The 23,258-nt window shown below is 41.9% G+C and overlaps 1 protein-coding gene across 2 annotated transcripts in view; it reads right to left on the bottom strand.

Annotated features, from left to right (window-relative positions):
* The window catches only part of RIC1 (RIC1 homolog, RAB6A GEF complex partner 1), a 65,645-nt gene extending 42,957 nt beyond the window's left edge, over positions 1-22,688 (bottom strand). For both annotated transcript variants that reach the window (XM_052775659.1, XM_052775658.1), the window contains exons 1-2: positions 22,010-22,688; positions 10,378-10,485 (exon numbers count right to left, since the gene is read on the bottom strand). In XM_052775659.1, coding sequence (XP_052631619.1) covers positions 10,378-10,485; positions 22,010-22,150 — 249 coding nt within the window. In that variant the 5' untranslated portion in view covers positions 22,151-22,688. The remainder of the gene's footprint in view (positions 1-10,377; positions 10,486-22,009) is intronic.
* Positions 22,689-23,258: the final 570 nt, after the last annotated feature.

Consider the following 23,258-nt stretch of genomic DNA (forward strand, 5'->3'; position numbering starts at 1 on the left):
AATTGGAAGAGGGACACAAGCCATCAGCCTCTGGAGGCGACTCCTGTCAAGTGTGAAGGAAAGGTACCCCTTTAAGGAAGATGTTATATGTCAATCAAGCAAGTGGACAACCATGGAAAAAGGTATCCAATATCTGAGGGAATTAGCTGTGCTAGAGACAATTCATCATGATCCGGACAACCCACAATTACCCAAAGATCCAGACGAAGTCCAATGCACACGACCCATGTGGCGGAAGTTTGTACGGAGCGCACCATCGTCCTATGCCAACTCACTGGCAATAATGACCTGGAAAGACGAAGAGGCACCGACAGTGGATGAAGTGGCTCGCCAACTCCGTCAATACGAAGAGAATCTCTCCTCCTCCCTACAAGCCTGCATTTCGGCTGTGGAGAAGCTGTCCGAGGATTTCCAGCAATTCAAAGAGGAGATGTCCTGTTGCCCACCTGTAAGGACCAATGTCTCAGCTATTAGGAGTGAGCGCTCCTCTGCCCAAGAGAAAGAATATAGAAGGTACACACCGCGAGGTGCCCTGTGGTTTTACTTATGTGATCATGGAGAGGACATGAGGAAATGGGATGGAAAACCTACCTCGGTCCTAAATGCACGGGTACGTGAGCTGCGAGGAAAAAACACCACAAAAGGGGATTCTACCAGGAAAAATGCCGCTCCGGTTTCCAAACAGAGTAGAAGGGCTGATCTTATTTCTGATCCTCTTGAAGGGACTTCTGAGCCAATTTTACGAGAAGTGAATACTGGATACTCTGACCAGAATTAGAGGGGCCCTGCCTCCAGCCAGGTGGAGGAAAGGGATAACCGGGTCTATTGGACTGTGTGGATTCGATGGCCTGGCACGTTAGACCCACAGGAGTATAAGGCTCTAGTAGACACCGGCGCACAGTGTACTTTAATGCCATCAAGTTATGAAGGGGCAGAACCCATTTCTATTTCTGGTGTGACAGGGGGATCCCAAGAGTTAACTGTATTGGAAGCTGAAGTAAGCCTAACTGGGAATGAATGGCAGAAACACCCCATTGTGACTGGTCCAGAGGCTCCGTGCATCCTTGGCATAGACTACCTCAGGAGAGGGTATTTTAAGGACCCAAAGGGGTATCGATGGGCTTTTGGTATAGCTGCCTTGGAGACGGAGGGCACGGAACAGCTGTCTACCCTGCCTGGTCTCTCTCAAGACCCTTCGATTGTGGGGTTGCTGAGGGTTGAAGAACAACAAGTACCAATTGCTACCACGACGGTGCACCGGCGGCAATATCGCACCAACCGAGACTCTCTGATTCCCATCCACAAGTTGATTCGCCAACTGGAGAGCCAAGGAGTGATCAGCAAAACTCGCTCACCTTTTAATAGTCCCATATGGCCCGTGCGAAAGTCTAATGGGGAGTGGAGACTAACAGTTGACTATCGCGGCCTGAATGAAGTTACGCCACCGCTGAGTGCTGCCGTTCCAGATATGCTAGAACTTCAATACGAACTAGAGTCAAAGGCAGCCAAGTGGTATGCTACAATTGACATTGCTAATGCGTTTTTCTCAATCCCTCTGGCAGCAGAGTGTCGTCCACAATTTGCCTTTACTTGGAGGGGTGTCCAGTACACTTGGAATCGACTGCCCCAGGGGTGGAAACACAGCCCCACCATTTGCCATGGACTAATCCAGACTGCACTGGAAAAAGGTGAAGCTCCGGAACACCTGCAATACATTGATGACATCATCGTATGGGGCAACACGGCAGAAGAAGTCTTTGAGAAAGGGAAGAAAATAATCCAAATCCTTCTGAAAGCCGCTTTTGCCATAAAAGAAGGTAAGGTCAAGGGACCTGCACGGGAGATCCAGTTTTTAGGAATAAAATGGCAAGATGGGCGTCGTCAGATCCCAATGGATGTGATTAACAAAATAGCAGCTATGTCTCCACCAACTAATAAAAAGGAAACACAGGCCTTCTTAGGTGTCGTGGGGTTTTGGAGAATGCATATTCCAAATTACAGTCTGATTGTAAGCCCTCTCTATCAAGTGACCCGAAAGAAGAATGATTTTCAATGGGGCCCTGAGCAACAACAAGCCTTTGAACAAATTAAACGGGAGATTGTTCACGCAGTAGCCCTTGGACCAGTCCGGACAGGACAAGATGTTAAAAATGTGCTCTATACTGCAGCTGGGGAGAATGGCCCTACCTGGAGCCTCTGGCAGAAAGCACCTGGGGAGACCCGAGGCCGACCCCTGGGGTTTTGGAGTCGGGGATACAGAGGATCCGAGGCTCGCTATACTCCAACTGAAAAGGAGATATTGGCAGCATATGAAGGAGTTCAAGCTGCCTCAGAAGTTGTTGGTACTGAAACACAGCTCCTCTTAGCACCCCGACTGCCAGTGCTGGGCTGGATGTTCAAAGGGAGGGTCTCCTCTACACATCACGCGACTGATGCCACGTGGAGTAAGTGGATTGCACTGATCACACAACGGGCTCGCATAGGAAACCCCAGTCGCCCAGGAATTTTGGAAGTGATCACGGACTGGCCAGAAGGCAAAGATTTTGGAATGTCGCCAGAGGAGGAGGTGGCACGTGCTGAAGAGGCCCCGCTGTATAATAAACTGCCAGAAAATGAGAGGCAATATGCCCTGTTCACTGACGGATCCTGTCACATCGTGGGAAAGCATCGGAGGTGGAAAGCTGCCGTATGGAGTCCTACACGACAAGTTGCAGAAACTGCTGAAGGAGAAGGTGAATCGAGTCAGTTTGCAGAAGTGAAAGCCATCCAGCTAGCATTAGATATTGCTGAAAGAGAAAAGTGGCCAGTGCTCTATCTCTATACTGACTCATGGATGGTGGCAAATGCCCTGTGGGGCTGGCTACAGCAATGGAAGCAGAGCAACTGGCAGCGCAGAGGTAAACCCATCTGGGCTGCCGCACTGTGGCAAGATATTGCATCCCGGCTAGAGAATCTGGTTGTAAAAGTACGTCACGTAGATGCTCACATACCCAAGAGTCGGGCCACTGAAGAACATCAAAACAACCAACAGGTGGATCAGGCTGCCAAGATTGAAGTGGCTCAGGTGGACCTGGACTGGCAACATAAGGGTGAGCTATTTATGGCTCGGTGGGCCCATGATGCTTCAGGCCATCAGGGAAGAGATGCAACATATAGATGGGCTCGTGACCGAGGGGTGGACTTGACCATGGACACTATTGCACAGGTTATCCATGAATGTGAAACATGTGCTGCAATTAAGCAAGCCAAGCGGTTAAAGCCCCTGTGGTATGGAGGGCGATGGCTGAAATATAAATATGGAGAAGCCTGGCAGATTGACTATATCACACTCCCACAAACTCGCCAAGGCAAGCGCTATGTGCTCACGATGGTGGAAGCAACCACTGGATGGCTGGAAACATATTCTGTGCCCCATGCCACCGCCCGGAACACTATCCTGGGCCTAGAAAAGCAAGTCTTGTGGCGACATGGCACCCCAGAACGAATTGAGTCAGACAACGGGACTCATTTCCGAAACAACCTCATAGACACCTGGGCCAAAGAGCATGGCATTGAGTGGGTGTATCATATCCCCTATCATGCACCAGCCTCTGGGAAAATTGAGCGATACAATGGACTGTTAAAGACTACATTGAGAGCAATGGGGGGTGGAACTTTCAAACATTGGGATACACATTTAGCAAAAGCCACCTGGTTAGTCAACACCAGAGGATCTGCCAATCGGGGTGGCCCTGCCCAGTCGGAATTTTTACATACTGTAGAAGGGGATAAAGTCCCTGTAGTGCACATAAAAAATATGTTAGGGAAGACAGTCTGGGTTACTCCTGCCTCAGGCAAAGGTAAACCCATTCGTGGGATTGCTTTTGCTCAAGGGCCTGGGTGCACTTGGTGGGTGATGCGAAAAGATGGGGAAGTCCGATGTGTGCCTCAAGGGGATTTAATTTTAGGTGAGAACAGCCAGAATTAAACTGTATATTAGTTGCTATATAACCCTGCTACTGTATATTATCCTTACTATAATTATGTGCTATATCCATAGTACTATAGTAAGAATCACTTAGATCAAGCAAGAAAAGAACTGTGATAAAACTGAGCAAAGCGCAGTAGTGATGGAACCAGAACTGACTCCAGCATGCAACAATCCAACGGTGCACACCATCCTCCTGCTGCGCCAAATGTCACCTGCTTGTCACACTGCACTGAAGCCCAATTCTGCTCTACCGACTGAGAGGACTTTGCACCATCCCTCCTGCCCAGAAAGACTGGTATGACAGATGGAGCCCAGAGTCGGAAACTAAATGAACTCAATGACATTTTATGAACATGACCCATGAACTAAAGGAATGATATCTCTGTGTGTGTATACATATATATATATATCATTGCTCATATGTCTTAAAGGGATGGAAAAGTGATGATTGATCAGGATGTAACTAAAGGTATGGGAACTGTGCATGACGTCAATGGTATAGAATAAGGGGTGGATACTGTCCTGGTTTCAGCTGGGATAGAGTTAACTGTCTTCCTAGTAGCTGGTACAGTGCTATGTTTTGAGTTCAGAGCGAAGAATGTTGATAACACTGATGTTTTCAGTTGTTGCTCAGTAGTGTTTAGACTAATGTCAAGGATTTTTCAGCTTCTCATGCCCAGCCAGTGAGAAAGCTGGAGGGGCACAAGAAGTTGGCACAGGACACAGCCAGGGCACCTGACCCAAACTGGCCAACGGTGTATTCCATACCATGTGACGTCCCATCCAGTACAGAAACAGGGAAGTGGGGGGGCAGGGATTCGCCACTCGGGGGACTGGCTGGGTGTCGGTCGGCGGGTGGTGAGCAATTGCACTGCGTATCATTTGTACATTCCAATCCTTTCATTATTGCTGTTGTCATTTTATTAGTGTTATCATTATCATTATTAGTTTCTTCTTTTCTGTTCTATTAAACCGTTCTTATCTCAACCCACGGGTTTTGCTTCTTCTCCCGATTTTCTCCCCCATCCCACTGGGTGGGGGGGAGTGAGTGAGCGGCTGCGTGGTGTTTAGTTGCTGGCTGGGGTTAAACCACGACAATGTGGTAAAGAAACATGCTCATTTCTAACATCTTTACAGGTTCTTTCCGTTACATCATTAAATATTTAACCTGTAAGTTATCTTATCCTGGAAAGAGAAGTAAAACAATACTGTGAAGTATCTTTATACTGATATTGAGGTACAAAGGGCCTTACTGAACACTATTCAAAGCACAAACTTGCTATTGTTACAGGTTCATTTCTAAATAGAACCTCAAATTCCATGAAGAGCTGGATGAAATGCAGAAGCATTCAACCATATGCTTCCTGCAAATTGATCATATTCATTCACATAAGTTTCCAGATTGCTTTAGAAATGTCTGTGTTGCAATGAACTTATTAAAGTAACCATCACTGTCATCTGTTCCCTGATCATTCTCATCTCTGACAGCCAAAAGTATAAACATACAGTACCTTTCAAGGGATTTCACCACATAGTTTCTCATATGCTACAATGTTTAATAAAGCTCTGCCTTAGCTATGGGAATGCAGACTGAAGAGCAGTCTCCATCAGAGGACTGCCTGTAACAGGCGAAGGACTAAAATGCCTTGTTTATTTCTCTATATTGAAGCATCTTGACACAGTTCACAAGTTAACTACTAGAATCAGCTACCTTAGGTGTATGTACTAATCTAGACAAGGAACAAAATATTTCCCAGTAACACTGGAAAAATTACAAATGCAGCAATATGAGAGAAGAAACTACAAAATATCAGGGAAAAAAGATCAGTTTAGAAAATGTGCCAACAGTTTAGCAATAGAGGATACTAGTATAGAAGTAGTTAGAATTGCTAGGGGATGATGACAGTGTGAGAACTGCTTAAGTTTGTTTAACTGCATACCATTAAAGCTACTTGAGGTATTTTATAAAGCCTTATATGCTAGACCAAAGTTTGCTTTCAATACAAATAATAATTACCTCAAAGCATATGCTGCGAAGTGATTTATTTTCAGAGAGATGCTCTGAACACTGGCAGTCAGAAACGACAAACACTGTGCATCACTGCTCTAGTGGACATTAAATACAGACTACAGTCTCCATTAATATGTTGTTAAGAAAAAGTGAATGTACCACTTGGCTAATAAGTACATACTAAGCCTTTTGTTCACCTTCCTAAAAACAAAGTACAACATAATTTTGTTATTACATAAAACCACTACAATCAAGCAACTCAAGAGCACAGGTAATAACAGGTAGAAACTAAATCACCTAAGTCAGCTTTCAAACTAGTATTTTTAGCTATTGCACAGGACTTCAGTAATTAACTGAAGTTAATTCAGTTCAACAAAACTGGTAGTACAAACTATTCTTTTTTAATTAATAACTTGCTTTGCTATTGCTCCTTCATTTGTACTCGTTAGTTTTCTTCTGAAGAAAAAGTCACAAAGAAGGGAAAAAAATGTTTATTCTCTTGGAAAGATGTTCACAGTTTTACTTAGGGATAAAAGTATCATGCATCAGCAGGAACACCTTCATTAAGCTCCCAAAACTGCCTTTCCACCCCATCTCTCTATAACAAAAATACCAATATTTGTAAATGTGGTCTTTCAGTAGGACTCATTAACTGTTTCAAATTCAACTTCACATATATTCCAAAAGCATTATTAAAAGAAACTTGCAAAACAGAACTGGTGTTAAAACTACCATAACAAACATACTTGACTATATTATTTGTATATATACACCCAGGAGATGCAATATAAGCATAAGAAACATGAAGAATATTAGAAATTTCATGACACTCATTGTTTTATAAACTGTATGACCATTTCAAATTTTAATTTGTCAAACTCAAGTTTACAAACTGAGACTCTATGGGCATTTAGATTCTGACATCATCTGCCAAAAAGAACACTACATATTCAGCTGCAGAAAAACTTGAAAGCACGGTAACTGAACTGGCAGAAATTAAAGCTAGTCTGACTGTCAGCTAAACCATAAGGTCTCTTGAGCACATGGATCCCAACACCACAGAAAAAACAGAACATGCAAAGTAATTCAATATAACAATTTAAATCTTTTCTGAACTACTGCATAAAGGTATAATTAAAATATGTTTAGACAGTTTACTTGTGACGATATGCTGTATTATAAAATTGAAGAATTCTTTTTTATTCATAGTAAATTCTTTTTTATTCATAGGGCAGGCAACTCAGGAAGAGTACAGGGATCTTGTTAAGTCATGCAGAGATGAAATTAGGCAAAATCTCAGCTAGAACTCAATCTGGCCACTATCGTAAGAGACAACAAAAAATGTTTTTACAAATATGTTAACAATAAAAAGAGAGCCAAGGAGAATATCTATCCCTTATTGGATACAGAGGGGAACATTGCCACCAGAGATGAGGAAAAGGCTGAGGTACTTAATGCCTTCTTTACCTCAGTCTTTAATAGTGAGACCAGTTATCCTCAGGGTACTCTGCCCCTTGAGCTGGAAGGCAAGGATGGAGAGCAGAATATATCCCCCATAATCCTGGAGGAAACAGTTAGTGACCTACTACGCCGTCTGGACACTCACAAGTTTACGGGACCACATGGGATCCATCCAAGAGTACTGAGGGAGCTGGCAGAGGAGCTTGCCAAGCCACTCTCCATCATTTATCAGTAATCCTGGTCAACAGGGGAGGTCCCAGAGGACTGGAGGCTTGCCAGTGTGACTCCCATTTACAAGAAGGGTTGGAGGGAGGATCTGGGGAACTACAGGCCTGTCAGCTTGACCTTGGTACCGGGGAAGATTATGGAACAGTTTGTCTTGAGAGCACTCACATGGCAAGCCCAGGACAAGCAGGGGATCAGGCCCAGCCAGCATGGGTTCATGAAAGGCAGGTCCTACTTGACCAACCTGATCTCCTTCTATGATGAGGGAAATGGATGAGGGAAAGGCTGTGGATGTTGTCTACCTCGACTTCAGCAAGGCCTTTGACACTGTCTCATGGCATACTCCTTGAGAAGCTGGCAGCTCATGGCTTAGACAAGTGTACTCTTCTCTTGGTAAAAAACTGGCTGGATGGACAAGCCCAGAGCGTTGTGGTGAATGGAATTACTTCCAGTTGGCAGTGGGTCACAAGTGGTGTTCCCCAGGGCTCAGTACTGGGGCCAGTTCTCTTTAATATTTTTACCAATGATCCGGACGAGGGGATCCAGTGCACCCTCAGTAACTTTGTGGATGACACCAAGTTGGGAGGGAGGGTTGATCTGCTTGAGGTTAGGAAGTCTCTACAGAGGGATCTGGACAGGCTGGATCAATGGGCCGAGGCCAACTCTATGAGGTTCAACAAGGCCAAGTGTTGGGTCCTGCACTTGGGTCACAGCAACCCCATGCAGCGCTACGGGCTTGGGGAAGAGTGGCTGGAAAGCTGCCCGGCAGAAAAAGACCTGGGGGTGCTGGTTGACAGCCGGCTGAATAGGAGCCGGCAGTGTGCCCAGGTGGCCAAGAAGGCCAACGGCATCCTGGCCTGCATCAGAAATAGTGTGGCCAGCAGGAGCAGGGAGGTGATTGTTCCCCTGTACTGGGCACTGGTGAGGCCGCACATTGAGGGCTGTGTTCAGTTTTGGGCCCCTCACTACAGGAAAGACATTGAGGTGTTGGAGCGTGTCCAGAGAAGGGCAACCAAGTTGGTGAAGGGTCTAGAGCACAAGTCTTATGAGGAGCAGCCAAAAGAAGTGGAGTTCTGTAGCCTGAAGAAAAGGAGGCTGAGGGGAGACCTTATTGCTCTCTACAACTACCTGAAAGGAGGTTGTAGCGAGGTGGGTGTTGGTCTCTTCTATCAAGTAACTAGTGACAGGACGAGAGGAAATGGCCTCAAGTTGCAGCAGGGGAGGTTTAGATTGGATATTAGGAAAAATTTCTTTACTGAGAGGGTTGTCAGGCATTGGAACAGGGTGCCCAGGGAAGTGGTTGAGTCACCATCCCTGGAGGTATTCAAAAAGCACATAGACAAGGCACTTCAGGACATGGTTTAGTGGGCATGGTTGACGGTTGGACTCGATGATCTTGAAGGTCTTTTCCAACCTAAATGATTCTATGATTCTAAATGTTACAGAAGTCTCCTTTCTGCCTTTGCTGGTAACTATAAGCATTTGCTAACTGAATATATAATCTGACACTAACAGAAATACTTTACTGCATTGATTTAATGAGATCCTTTTAGGTGATTTAAACATTCTAAACCAGCTACTCAGAAAAGTCTACCCCTGCATTGCACACAAGAAAACGGGAGCACAGAAAGTTTAGTTGATTTAGAGTTGTGATGATATTGGTAAAGACACAATCTATTCCATAAACCATCTGGTATTTTCCACTAAGATAACAATATCTGATTGGTTTAAAAACTACAAAGCATTACAGGCATCATTTTAAGCACAAAATATGGTTTATATTAGGAGATGAAGTCTGTGTACCAACAAATACAGTAGTTGTTACCCAGTTTGTCATTCCACATAATCAACTTATGATGGGGAAATTTAATGATATCATTCTTTTCTTCTGCACCTTCTCACAAGAAAATCTTAAATACAATAGCCTTGATTTTAAAAGCTAGAAAAAGAAACTTACCCAATTTAAGACCTGGTCCTAATGTAAGACCTGACCAAAAGTCACCAAGAGTATCATCCTATATTCTGACTCCCATAAACCCTACTCCCACCTTTGTTGTGTCTACTTTGCACCTCGAATTTTTAAATGCTGGTACTGAAATAGTCCACCGCTGTGAGCATAGCACCAGCTACGAAACAAGATTTTATTTCCATGTGAGACAAGATCTCATCTTTACCTTCAAGACTCTTAACAGGAGAGTCTATGTATCACCTATCACTGCCCTTGTTTCTGTGTTCTCAGTGCCGTACAATTTTTTTTAATCACCAAAAGATACCGCACCTTAACAAAGCCACAGTTTCATCCTCTTAAGACCTACCTTTCTCAAACACCTGTAAACCCTATTTATCAAGCTAAATATGCTTATGTCATCTAACTTCTCAACTATGTCTTTCATTCACATGTCTTTAAATTCCCTTATTCTTTGTGACCAGATTACTAAAGTAATGAGATGCTGGATCACCCCTCGCCAATACATCTAAACATAATTTTAATACAAAGAACGGCAGTTCATCCTTCAGGGGAAAAAATTAATGAAAACTACTAAAGAAAGCTTCTATAATCCAAAAAAACCTTGGTGCTATTATATATTTTCACAAGATAAATATCAATTAAATGTACATACAATCTGCAAGTTTGCATAAGCAGAAATTGGTAATACAAAACTCTCTTTGCAATAGTTTAACTGCAGTAAGAAGTAAAAACCCTACTTACTGAAACAGCTATCATGGTGCTGTCAGGCCGCCACTCTGCTTGTTTATAACGTCCAAACTGAGAAGCTGCTTTTGATAGTTCCTTGTAGCTTACGATTAATACACTGGGCTGGAGGAAAAAAAAATAATTACATCTCATATCTAAAAGGAATGGGATGTTTGTTATATTGTGATATAACTGTAAGCAACTATATTTCCTTAACAGCAACAACACATTTCCCTTAAAGAGTGAGGTTAAAAAATTAGTGTATATTTGACAATGCGTTACATGATGGTGCTTTTAAAGGGTGTTTATGCAGAACTGCCACACTGTCATTCCTAATCTCACTCTTTCAAAACCTGGACATTTAAATAAAATACTTCATTTGCCCAGAAAGGAGTCATTACAGAATACAGAAATAGTTTCAAGTTAGACAAAGGGTGACTGACGCTTAAGATGAACAGAAGCATCTCAAATAGGCTCCTATAATGAAAAGGACTTTGAATTAACTAGGATGAAATATTCTATAGAGTATTTGGTACAACAATTCGCTTAGTTTCTACCAAATGCATGGGCCATTGTATTAAAGAGAATGATAATCAGGAAATCTGTTTCATCCCTCTTCAAGAACAGGTTGCCAGAAATTGTGCAAAAAATCCACCTTTACGGTTTGCTGAAAAGATTTTGCATGTGATCACATGCACTCATTAGCACCTTTCCTCCTGGGAACGGAGGAGAGCTTTGGGGTCATGAAGCCCAGACAAAGCTACCATAGGCACTAAGTCTTCATTCCCTTTCACGAAAGCAGTTGAGAGCACTGACACAAAAACCTAATGGAAAGTTAGCCTTCCCTGCTCCAATGCTTAGGAACAATCTTCCTTCTTAAATATATTTAAGAACTGTTTGCACTTTCTTGCTCTTGAACCAGTAATAGCTTACAGCTTAGATAGGTATTCCCCCTTCTGCTACCCTCCACCACTGGGAGGTGGGGATGGAGAAGTATGTGCATATATATTTGTTAGGTGACAACTATACTTCCTCAGCCTTCAGTTCAATTAAACAAGCCACACTTTTCTTTTTTTAAAAGAAGTTTCCCCTCATCTTTATAACAGAAGCTCTCCCTAACTTTATCAATGTCACTTTTTCTTCAGAGTTGTAGCAGCAAACTGTACCAAAAAGAGCACACTCCTCCAGCCCCTGGAAAGGAACCAAAAGGCTAAACAGTAATCACTCTTTTTGCTGAAAGTAATCATGAAACTGCTTGGCAAAGCTTGTCATCCACCACTAGGACCACAGGTGATGGCAACTTACTATTGTTCCTAGTTAGTTTACTTGCTCAAGCGGCAGAAGCTGATAAAACAAATCTAAAAACATTATTTCTACCCAGAAATCAAGCGGGTGTGTGCTACCCCAGAATTCGGTGGGTATCTACTGCTATCATATTTGCCATCAGTTGCTTCAGTTTCCCTTAAGAAAAAGTAGAGTTACAAACAAATTAATTTAAAAGGAAAAATAGTATGAAACAAAGTAATCAAATGTTTTCACCATATATATAAACAAGGATTTGTTTTGTGAATTGTCACGCAGGCAGTGTTAGTCTTGGTAAATTCATAGCATGACTTTGCATCCTGTAAACAGCATTATTACTTAAATTTCACACCCACACATAACTAAATTATCAAAAATAAAGTTAAATATTTAAACTGTAAAGTATAACAAGCAAACTAATCTTTACCCTAAGAACTATTTATACCAGCCATTTCAATTCATGTGGCTTCTTTTGCAGATACTTGCAAATCAAATTCTCTAACATTAAATAGATAACTAATTATTCTTAACAGATTCTTACTAATTGTTCTCATGAACTACACAGACTTTCACTGCTTGGCTTAGACCCACCTTAACTGCCTTAAATATACAGAGAAAAAGTGCCTTGTGACAGTACAACCTTGGTAATCTGCATCATTAGTGCAGATTTGGAGACCAATCTTAAAGCACTTCTGTGCTTCAAGCATTTTAGCAGCAGGCAAAAAATATTTTAGAAGCTCATTAATGCACAACAATTTTCTTTCTATATTGCTACTTTTACAGAACATAATGACAGTGTTTATACTGTAATGTTCTTGTGACATTTATTCACAAGCAAGCTGCTATTACACCTTAGAACCTGGAGGAACTTTCTGTACACATAGCACCTATAATATTTATACAAATTGACTTCTAGACTGATCTCATTTTGTGCCTCACAGATGAGGACTAAGGGAGTTATTAAGAGTGCAAGTAATCATTTTCATCTTTTTGCAGTTTAAGTAGCTTCTTTTCTTATTAGAAAGCAGACTCACTTCTATTTCAATATGTCACAAAGGGTACCTAACTAATGGTTAAAGCACAAATATTTCACTGATACAATTTATTTCCACATACGCCACAACTCAAAAGCATTATTTCATATGTGAGGAAAACCCTAACACACAAACTTTATCCCCCTATCTACAAGCTTCCCACAAAAGTGTGAACTGCTACAAGGTTAACTAAGCTAGAAGGGTAGCTCGATATCCTGCTCTGCTCATGCAAGAGAAAGAGAAATGGTCATTTTACATCTGAAGTCATTTATTACATTTAAAGTTACCAAAGGTGTATAATGGCACAGGAGTATGTTCTCTAAACAGGAGTATATCAGCCTAATTTTAATTACTTCCCCCAAGCAGAGCAAGCCATTAAACACACCTTTTAACAAAAATAAGCGCCTAGTTAGCACAATAGTTCTCTCTGGTTAGTTTTAGATACTTAACTCATCACCTGTACAGAAACTGTAGGGGTTTAGATTCTATTACACAGAATTTTCCCTAAACCTTTACATTTGTTTCTGTTGGAAGAACCAACTCTCCATGTCAGCTTCATGAAAGCTCCATGGTTTTTTCCTCTTTACACTTCTGCATGCAGCTACTAAAATTATAAAGAAATCTAGTTAAGGACAACTAATGAAACATGTGCACTGTCTTAAATAAGTGAAGATACTGATTCTCCTTCTTTATAATGCTTAAAATCTGCTTGCTGAAATGTTAATGGTAGAGCCACATCTTTTGGAGAAACTGGTGATTCCAGAAACCTAGCAAGTGACCTAACAAATAAAGAGTTGCTTGGAAAAAAAAAAAATTGTCTACAGAACAAAAGTAAACAGCTTCAGTTCTTAAGGAAGAAAGAACACAAGACTAAGGAAGAAAGAACTGAGTAAGCAAGTCTTTACTCGAATTGCAACTTAAAACTAGCAAAAGCTTCCCAAAATAGGTAAGAAGCATATCTGGCATTTTACAATCTGCTGCAGAGAAAATCTAGCATTTTGATATAGTACATTTTGTGTCTCGGGAGGAATGTAAGGTCAGGCAAAACAGAAGCTGCCACTCACTTATGAACAGAACAGTAGAGGTGGATGCTCACAGGATAACAAAACTGGTGAAAAGGAAAAAAATGGGAAAGATAACCTTAAAAATAATATAGTAGTATCATTATGAAAGAGTAAACAAATTCTCCAGTGCTCTAGTTAATGCTACTGAAAAGAGAGAAACAGAATCCCTTGTTCAGACAGTTAATATACTTTATCTCCTTCCCTTCTTATACATCATTCAGCTACCTTCCTACCACTTCACAAGAGCACCTTAAAAAGGAACTCTTACTCAGAAATCTTTATGCTTCTCAACAATGCCTTTCTAGCATAAAACATTACTTTTTTTTACTGATGTGATATTATGACAATATTCACAAGAGACAGCTGAAAGCAAATGTGTTTTGGATGACCAACACTGAAACAGAAGAATTCCACTATTTATAAAAGAGTAAGATAGCAAGCTAGCTTCATGAGCAAAGACACCTAACCCAAACTACTTTAAAACTCACTTTTCTTTCATTATCAGTTGTTGTTGTACATTAAGAATTCCTTTGGACCTTCCACTAAGAAAGATGAGCTCTGCGTCAACCTCAGGACAAAATACCTAAGCAAACAATTAAAAAAAAAACCACAAAACAACACACAAACCAAACCCACAGTGAAATAATTTAAAATTGTTACTATTTTACTTAATTCTACCTGACCAAATACATCTTTCCCATTTCCCTTTTTAAGCAATAACTATGAGCAGCATAAGTAGTCTCAGAACACTGAACCATATGAAGTAGTTTTTATGAAGAAATCTATCAAGATATATAAACCCTGCAGCAAATTCTCTCAGCAAGCTTAGACATGGGATATTACCACTTCAGTTCTCTAAACACAAACATTCTACCACATTTGATGTAAATGCAAATCAAGTAGACATTTAAACCCTAAACTAAGACATGAATGTTGCTCTGAACAGGCCATCCTTAAATAGGACAAGTAGTACAGACTTGAACAGCAGCCCTCATAGGAGCAAGCGTCTGTCCTAATTGAGATGTTTAAAGCGCTTCAAAGAAAACGGTACATTAACCAGTTGGAGAGAGGTACAACCATTGTCTGTTTGACAGAATATAAAATAATGAAAAAATGAGTTTTCCTTAAATTTGGAATCTATTGTTTGACTCCTGCAGGTTAATGACAAACTGTACATATAGTGGATTTAACAAGTTAAGTGGGTCAGCAAATACAATGGAAAACTACTGGACTAAGTTTGAGAAGTAAACACCTAACAGGATGTATGCATTCGGACATTGAAACTTCTTACTGCTCCTTTATTTTTAGTTGCTCTCTTACCATTAACCCACTTGAACCCAGAAGGAAAGAGAGCAAGACAGGAACACTGCCATTTACAGTCACCCCCAAAATGACTAAAAACATGAAGTAATACTCTTGCTTAGGCCTGTGGATGTTCCTGTAAGACACCAGCACTCCCATAATTTTTATGCAAAACAAAGAAATAGTTATTATAGCTGCATTAAATATGAATAGCAAAATCATATCCTTGCCTAAATTCTAAGAATGTTGCATCAAGCAGTTGATAGTCATACTCAAATTCTTACATATTGCAAAAAGTTAAATGATTTTTTAAAAATACTGATACAGTTGCACTGAACCCAATTATTTCTGCTCAAATAATACCCAAGAACACTGACAAGCTCTGAATGTTTTGCCTAGCCTATCCATAGTCAACATGTTCAGCTCTGAACTCCATTTTTTATTTTGCTTTTTTTATTGTAACTGTTAATTCAAAGTAACTTGAATTTTAAACCCAAGTAAATTTCACAATCCTTAATACTTCCTTTTCTCTTTTAAAGCATTGTCATCTTTAATGACATGAATTCACTATTACTAATTTATGTTCCACAGAATTTTTTACATTTAATTATAGCTTTCAGACACTGAATATCTGGAAGACTATCAGTCTTTTCACAACTGTTATGTCTAGGAAGAAGATTCTTGTATTTGGTGAGAGCATGAACAGTATTAGCAGCTGACAACATGGTATTATGTATAGGTTTCAGTTTTTTAATGCAACATCAATACAAGAACCTGCAAGGCCATAGATAATTGTTAAAATCCTAATACCCTCAGCCTCTAACAATTTACTATTCTAGACATCAAAAATTGATCTCGTTTAGAATGAAGAGGCAATTTCATTCAAAAACACAAATGTTCTGCTTAGTCTTTTAAGACAAATGCTTCGACGCTTCATTAGGCTGTAGGCACAAGACAAAAATCAAAACCAAGCTGTTCTGATGAGCTTATGATCTAAGTGACAAAGACAAGTGTCCTGGTTTCAGCTGGGATAGAGTTAACTGTCTTCCTAGTAGCTGGTACAGTGCTATGTTTTGAGTTCAGTATGTGAAGAATGTTGATAACACTGATGTTTTCAGTTGTTGCTCAGTAGTGTTTAGATTAATGTCAAGGATTTTTCAGCTTCTCATGCCCAGCCAGTGAGAAAGCTGGAGGGGCACAAGAAGTTGGCACAGGACACAGCCAGGGCACCTGACCCAAACTGGCCAACGGTGTATTCCATACCATGTGACGTCCCATCCAGTATAGGAACAGGGAAGTGGGGGGGCAGGGATTCGCCGCTCAGGGACTGGCGGGGTGTCGGTCAGCGGGTGGTGAGCAATTGCACTGCGCATCATTTGTACATTCCAATCCTTTCATTATTGCTGTTGTCATTTTATTGGTGTTATCATTATCATTATTAGTTTCTTCTTTTCTGTTCTATTAAACCGTTCTTATCTCAACCCACGGGTTTTGCTTCTTCTCCCGATTTTCTCCCCCATCCCACTGGGTGAGGGGGAGTGAGTGAGCAGCTGCGTGGTGTTTAGTTGCTGGCTGGGGTTAAACCACGACAACAAGGCTAGGAGAAAACAGAACAAAAGCCTGGTGACACGGTGCACTTTATTTTCGTCATTAGTCTGTGCTCCACTTTAAAGGCTGAAGCTTTGTAGGTTTATAAACTAATAAACCAGAAAGGCTAGATGGAAAAAAGAAAAGCATGCATGCATGCATAAGAAAAATTCATCACTAAGGACCAGAAGAAAAAAAGATGACCACAAAAAGCCATATTGTCAGTAACAGAGATACAAGGTGGTGATAAAAGAATTTCTAAAAGCAGAGCTAATTATACAAACAACTCTCTTAATTCAGTTTTAAAAGCAGCTGGAAAGGTCAGAATCAGCAGAGTATCCATCCAACAAACACAGCAGACACAGCTCCCAATACTGTGCTTCACGTAAGGTACTGTGAAAGAGTTCAAAAAACCAAAGTGCATCAGAACTGTCAATCACTACCTCTCCCAAGCTGAAGTTTTCAGTTAACCTACTGCTCAAAAACATTGCCAATATGAAAGGCCATATTCTATGGATCTTTGCTGCTCCTCAGCTCCACGAATTGCCAAGTGCTTAAATTTGTATTAAATGGAATTGTATGTGATGGAGAATAGACTTTCTAACCTCATCTCTGATCTCATACTGGCAAATGACTCTTATGTGCAGCTAATGGGAGAGTCAAAACTCATAACTGAGGACGCTTTTCTCTTCATGCAAGTCATTCTCAGATGTCTTTCAGATGTTATCTATTTTATATTAATACAGGAGATACGGAAACCCTTGTAAGGCCTACTGAATATTCACATGACAATTTTACATTTCACATGCTAAATCCATCAGTCTAACAGGTATTTCTCTTTTCTTTAATTTATATAACCACAAATACATCTTTACAATAGAAGCAACAGCACAACTGTTACTGTTACTGACATATAAAAAGAAATGGCCTTCTTGGACAAATGTCTGATGGGTATCAGTAAGAGGTTAGCATCTCAGGGTTAAATTACTAAGGAAAAAACACAGCAGAAGAAGCAAGACATCTTAGTTTGCACTGATGCTATCTGTGTCATATTGTTCACAATACACAACCACTTACATAGTTATCAAGATGTCTGTTGTCCATTTTGCAGCCAAATTCCAGAAAAAAACACTACAGAGATTGTATCTAATCCTATCTAGGAAAAGGCCACATACAATAATTCAGTAAATTATTCTGCTTACAGTTCTGAGATGAAAGCACAATCCTGAAAGCACAGTGAAAACAATTATTTTTTTCCTTTTAATGGCCACCCGCAATAAAAAAAATTACAAAACCAACTGCATTTTTTTAAACATATTTATTCATATAGTGTATGAACTATAAGCAATAGTGTCACAAGTAACTCTTTTTATAGCGTGCCAAAATTCCAGGTTACGGAGATCACTTCTCTAACACAAGCATAGTCCCCTGTTTTGTCCTATTTGTTTAAATAATGCGTATGCTCAGATTTAAAGCACTTATCAAGTGCAACTTTAATACTGCAACAGCTAGAGACTGGAAAGCACATAAGAGCGAGTTATGAGAGCTGTCTGAATATAGACTTATTCAGCATTTAGCATGAATACAGATTATTTGACAATCTAGGATTCTGACATGCATGCTTTCCCATAAGCTTATAGTTCATTTGGGTGATCTGACTCAATATCAGATCATCACAAAAAAACAGGAAAGTTTAAAAACAACCACAGATGTGAATCACAAGCTGATAAGCACCTAGGTAATTAAGAAATGCTCCTCAAAATGAGCAGCTGGGGCAAGCTACTCTTGTCTTCAAACAGCTTATAAAACTAGTTTTGACTGGCAGAGTCATAGCAGATAATCCAACAACCTCCAGGAGTTTCATTAAATATTCAAGTCCAGTACTTACTCCTGTCATTGCCACAAGTTTGTTAAGATTAAAGAAAGGAAAGGCTGAACTATATTTATACATACAAATATGTCATCAGACTATTCTTGTTGCACACAATTCACTCCTCAACACTTCAAGGGGGAACTCTATTCATCTATCACACCTCCTTCCTCTGTTGCATACATCTTCCCTTAATATCTAGAGCCCTGTGGGTGAATAGCTAGAATCCCCTGCACTGCCTCAAGCTCTTATGATGCCAGATAACCGAACCAATTTAAAATTAAAAGCCACTACTGCTAAAGGAGTAACACTTTGAACAAGCCAACTACAATGCTCCTTTGATCCCTTCATGAGCTGAAAAAAACATGCTTCTATTTGTTCAGCAAGCTGAACAACCCTGTAAAAGCCATCACTAGTCCACCCCAAGAGCCACTAAAATACAGGTGCAAGCGGGAAAGATCACAACACTTCGGACTGCACAGCTGCCTCACAAAACATCACCTTTGGTTCCCAAGTCAATCTATTAAACATCAATTACCTCACTTTAGCAATTCAGAAAGTTTCTTTCATGAATTGAAGTTTCTCATTTCAAGCATCCAAGTACTTAACATTACCAGAATGAAAACACTGACAAGCTTTCCAATGCTGTCAACAAGAACGGTTTCATTGGCTCTTAGTGTCAAGGAATCTTCTGAGGTACCTCGGCCAATAATTTCGTCTGATTTAAGAAAAATACTTGGAACAGTCTCCAAAGTGAGATGCATTTAATACAATCCATTGGGGTGAAAGAAGAAAATATTTTTTGTACCATTAATAAATAAAGTAAAACTTTAAAAATGTGTTTATTTCAGCTTTACCTCATTCTTTTTTTTTTTTTTTTCTTTTCAAATGCTGGAACAGCCTTCCTAGAGACAGGGTCGATGCCCCAGGCCTCATCAGTGTTTAAGAGGCATTTGGACAATGCCCTTAACGATGTGCTTTTAACTTTTGGTCAGCCCTGAAGTGGTCAGGCAGTTTGACTAGATCATCGTTGTAGGTCCCTTCCAACTGAAATAGTCTATTCTATTCTACTCTATTTTTTAATTTCTATGTTGTGTATGCATGATAACATGCATACTAGTACAGTAGCACATTCATATAATTCATAAACAAGTAAATGTGCACATATTGGGGGTGCATGTTCAAAAATCTTTCACCAATACTGATGCATGATCAAAAACGTTCACCACTGATCAGTGGCCTTTTCTATCCACAATCCAATCTCTGCCTACAAAATAACATGTAAAAGAGTCAAGGACTTTTTGGCTCAAAATCACTAACAGAATTCCATCTGTTTTTACCTACACCATTTACCGCAGTTTCTAATCTTAGTACCTATATTGTTTCCAAACCAGAAAACAATCCACACTTTGGATAAACCTTCCTTAGTTCCATTAGTTCTTAGCACACAGTAGGTGAAAAGGAGCTTTAAACTTTACCACTTCACTTGAAAAATACACATACTGAATGTAAATTCACACGCCTGGAAGTATTTCAAAGGGCCCCCTCTCCTTGAAAAATTCAAAACAGAACTTCACCAGCATCATCACTTCATTCTTACATGAAACCTTCATATATAGTTGAGACAGTAGTAAGTCTTAACAAGAACATTAGGTGAAAGCTCTTCTGCTTCAAGAAATTGAATTAATTCAACCTGACCAGAACTTAGCCTTGTTCCAAAGAAGGTCCGTCTGACAAATGAAAACATTTTCTAGAATGCAATAATTTTAGTTCACTTTATAATAAAGTCCAACATACGATTTTAAGCTTCACCTTCAAAAACAAAACAAACAAACAAAAACAACCCCACCCAAAACCCCAGCTATATGCATAAAAAATAATGCAAGAGATTCTCTTAAAAAATGCCCTTAACAGAAACCTTTCTCTTGCAGGATATTGCTAACAGCTGGATGTCCACAGAGGTGGTGAGATTGTAACATCCTTTTTAGTCTAAGATCAGTCAGTGATCAAGCCTGGCAAAGTCAGCACCTTCCTCAAAAGCAGCCATTATATACTGAATTAAAATATATTTAAAACATTTTAATGACCTGTAAGTTTGCTCAACTTTTCTGCATCAAGTGAATTCTTTTCGTGCTCTGCCTGTAGCCAGCTATACAACATTTAACATTTCAAAACAAGTCCAAGCACGTAAGCTAATGAACATGTAAGTCAATGAACGTTGTCCTGAGGAACAGACCATAAAGTCAACTACATTCTAGACAACAAGGCACATCCTGAGAAGCATCCTACAAGCTGTTCTTCTTTATGTATTTTCCTGGAAAAGAAAATCAGCTGTGCTCTGCTGACGGACTACAACCATAGCCTTAACAACTGGCAAAAGCTAGAAGGGCATACACTTTATCTACACTATGTGCCACTAACGTAAGGAAACAGAGGCCTCATGATGATGTTCACACAGCATAGTTACTGGGCTGGTATGTCCTAGCTGGCTACTGGTATAGGTTAAAAAAAAGCATCAGCACCCCACCCAGGAACTAATGAACAGCCATGCAGAGTGCAACACAAGGTAAAGCAATGAAATCTCAGCATAACTTAAAACAAGATTTTAAGGCTATGACTGTCATCTGATACCTTTCAGTATCAGCTTTCTAAAATTGGATTGTTAGTTTTCTCCTGTAACCTGAGATGAACTCTGTAAATTATCTGGAGTTGGAGATATTTATAGACAGATCTAGGGTCTAATCTAGGCAGTATTTAAAGGGATCCAGCATTGAAATTTAAAGTCAATGTCACAGCTGTTTCATTGACTGCATCAAATCAAACTGAGAAACAGCATTTTTGTTACCATACTAATTCCAAGTGAATTCAAAGCAAGGCATTTAATGTCAATTATTCATGTAGTTGCAAAGCAGGTGTTGCTAGAGCAGCAACTTCCATGCAAAAGCCATGACAATTCTTCTGTTTAGGGCCACAAAACTTTTAAACTTTTCATAAAAAGAAAAGTTTGTGAACTTCTGTGTTATACCATTACAGAGAATGTTATAGTCTGTTCTGTGTTTTATAAAAAAACGCGTTTCATACCTCCTACATTTTTTTTTTTTGTACAAAACACAGAACATATGAAGGCAGAAGACATGAAGCATATTTGCAAAAAAGGCACTGCTACAAACACTCTTTATAGTAAGCTTAAGAATTATTTAAAGTCAAAGTGAAAAAAAATAGTTGTTTAGGAGTCTCATTTTCAGGAATAACAGGTGTTAACTCCAAGCAGATTGATCTTACATATTTTCTCAATGCGACATTGCTATCAGTAAACATCATGGCTTAACAGCTCTATTCACAAATAATGGAAATCATCTGTAAGCTTTAGTCCCACATTTTACAACCCCTTCTGGAACAGGAACGAAAAAAAAAACCACTTTACAGATGAGAGGGCTTTTCAGCTGGGAGAGCGGGGTCTGAGGGCTAACAGGAGAATGGATACTCACTCTGCAGTACCAGATGCTCAGCTGAGATGGGGACAACACCGCGAAGAAAGCTCTCTGGGGATCCGTCTGGATGTGAAGAGGCTGCTCCTGGGACTCCAGAGGACACAACAGCCTCTTGGGCCAGCCGCTGAGAAAATACATGGCTGTAGATTTCCCTCTTCCCGAGAAGCGGGCTCTCAGCTTACTCTAGCCTAGGCGGGGGACGGCGGGGACATCAGCCGAAGGAGAGAGGCAGGAGGGCTCGCTGCCCGCTCGACGGCCTCCAGACGAAGGGCTCTGACCACCGGCCCGGGGCCCGCCACGCATAATCACCAGCGAAACGACAGGACCCCTCGGCTCACCGCCGCCGCCCGCGTCCGGGAGGGGGGCGGCCGAGGCCTCCCTGCCGCTGGGGGTCGCGGGCCGTCGCCCCCAGCCGCCGCCGCCGGTGCTCTCGCGCGGGCGTGGGGGCGGGGAGCGCCGCAGCCGCCGAGGGCAGAGGCGGAGGCGAGTCCGCGCAGGGGCGAGAGCCAAGCGGGCCGGGGCCTGAGGGAGGCGGTGGGGGAGGCGGCCGGTCACTGCTCCGAGCGGGCCCGCGGGAGCTGCGGCGGCTGCAGCGGCGGCTCCTCCCTCCTGCGGGTGCCTCGCCCGCCCGCTCTCCGTGTCGCTGTCGTCGTCGTTGTCGTCGTCGCCGAGGCCCCCGCCGCCATCTCCTCCCTCCTCCTCCTCCTCCTCCTCCTCCTCCTCCTCCTCCCCCGCTACGGCGTCTGAACGCCGCGGCCCCGAGCGCAACGGCGGCCCGGCAGCGAAGGGAGGGAGGGGGAGGGCGGTGGCGGGGCGGGGCCACGCGCAGAGGCGCCCATTGGCCCCGGCGGTGGGACCGCGCGGAAGTGACGTCAGAGGCGTCCGAGGCTCCCGCCCCCGGCCCCGAGAGACTCCGTGTCAAGGTTCCGGGTGAAAAGGCGCGCGCCGGCGTCGGAGGCGGGGAGGGAATGGGCGGGGGAGTGCATGCGCATGCCCATGCCCGTGCAGAGGAGGGAGGGGAAGGAGAAAGGGAGGGGGAGGGGGAAGGGGGGAAGGGGAAGGGGGGGGAGTGAGGCGTGAGGCGGGAGTGAGGCGTATTCTGCGCAAGCGTGCAAAGGCGCCGTGCGCCAGTTAGCGTGGGGGGTGGGTGGGGGTGTCTGGTGGCCTCTGGTGGCGGTCTGCGCATGCGCAGGGGACGGTTGGGCGAGGAGGGGTGCGGGGGCCGGAGCCGCCCTTCCTCCCGTCA

Source organism: Harpia harpyja, chromosome Z (genome assembly GCF_026419915.1).
Source record: "Harpia harpyja isolate bHarHar1 chromosome Z, bHarHar1 primary haplotype, whole genome shotgun sequence".
Classification (NCBI taxonomy): Eukaryota; Metazoa; Chordata; class Aves; order Accipitriformes; family Accipitridae; genus Harpia; species Harpia harpyja.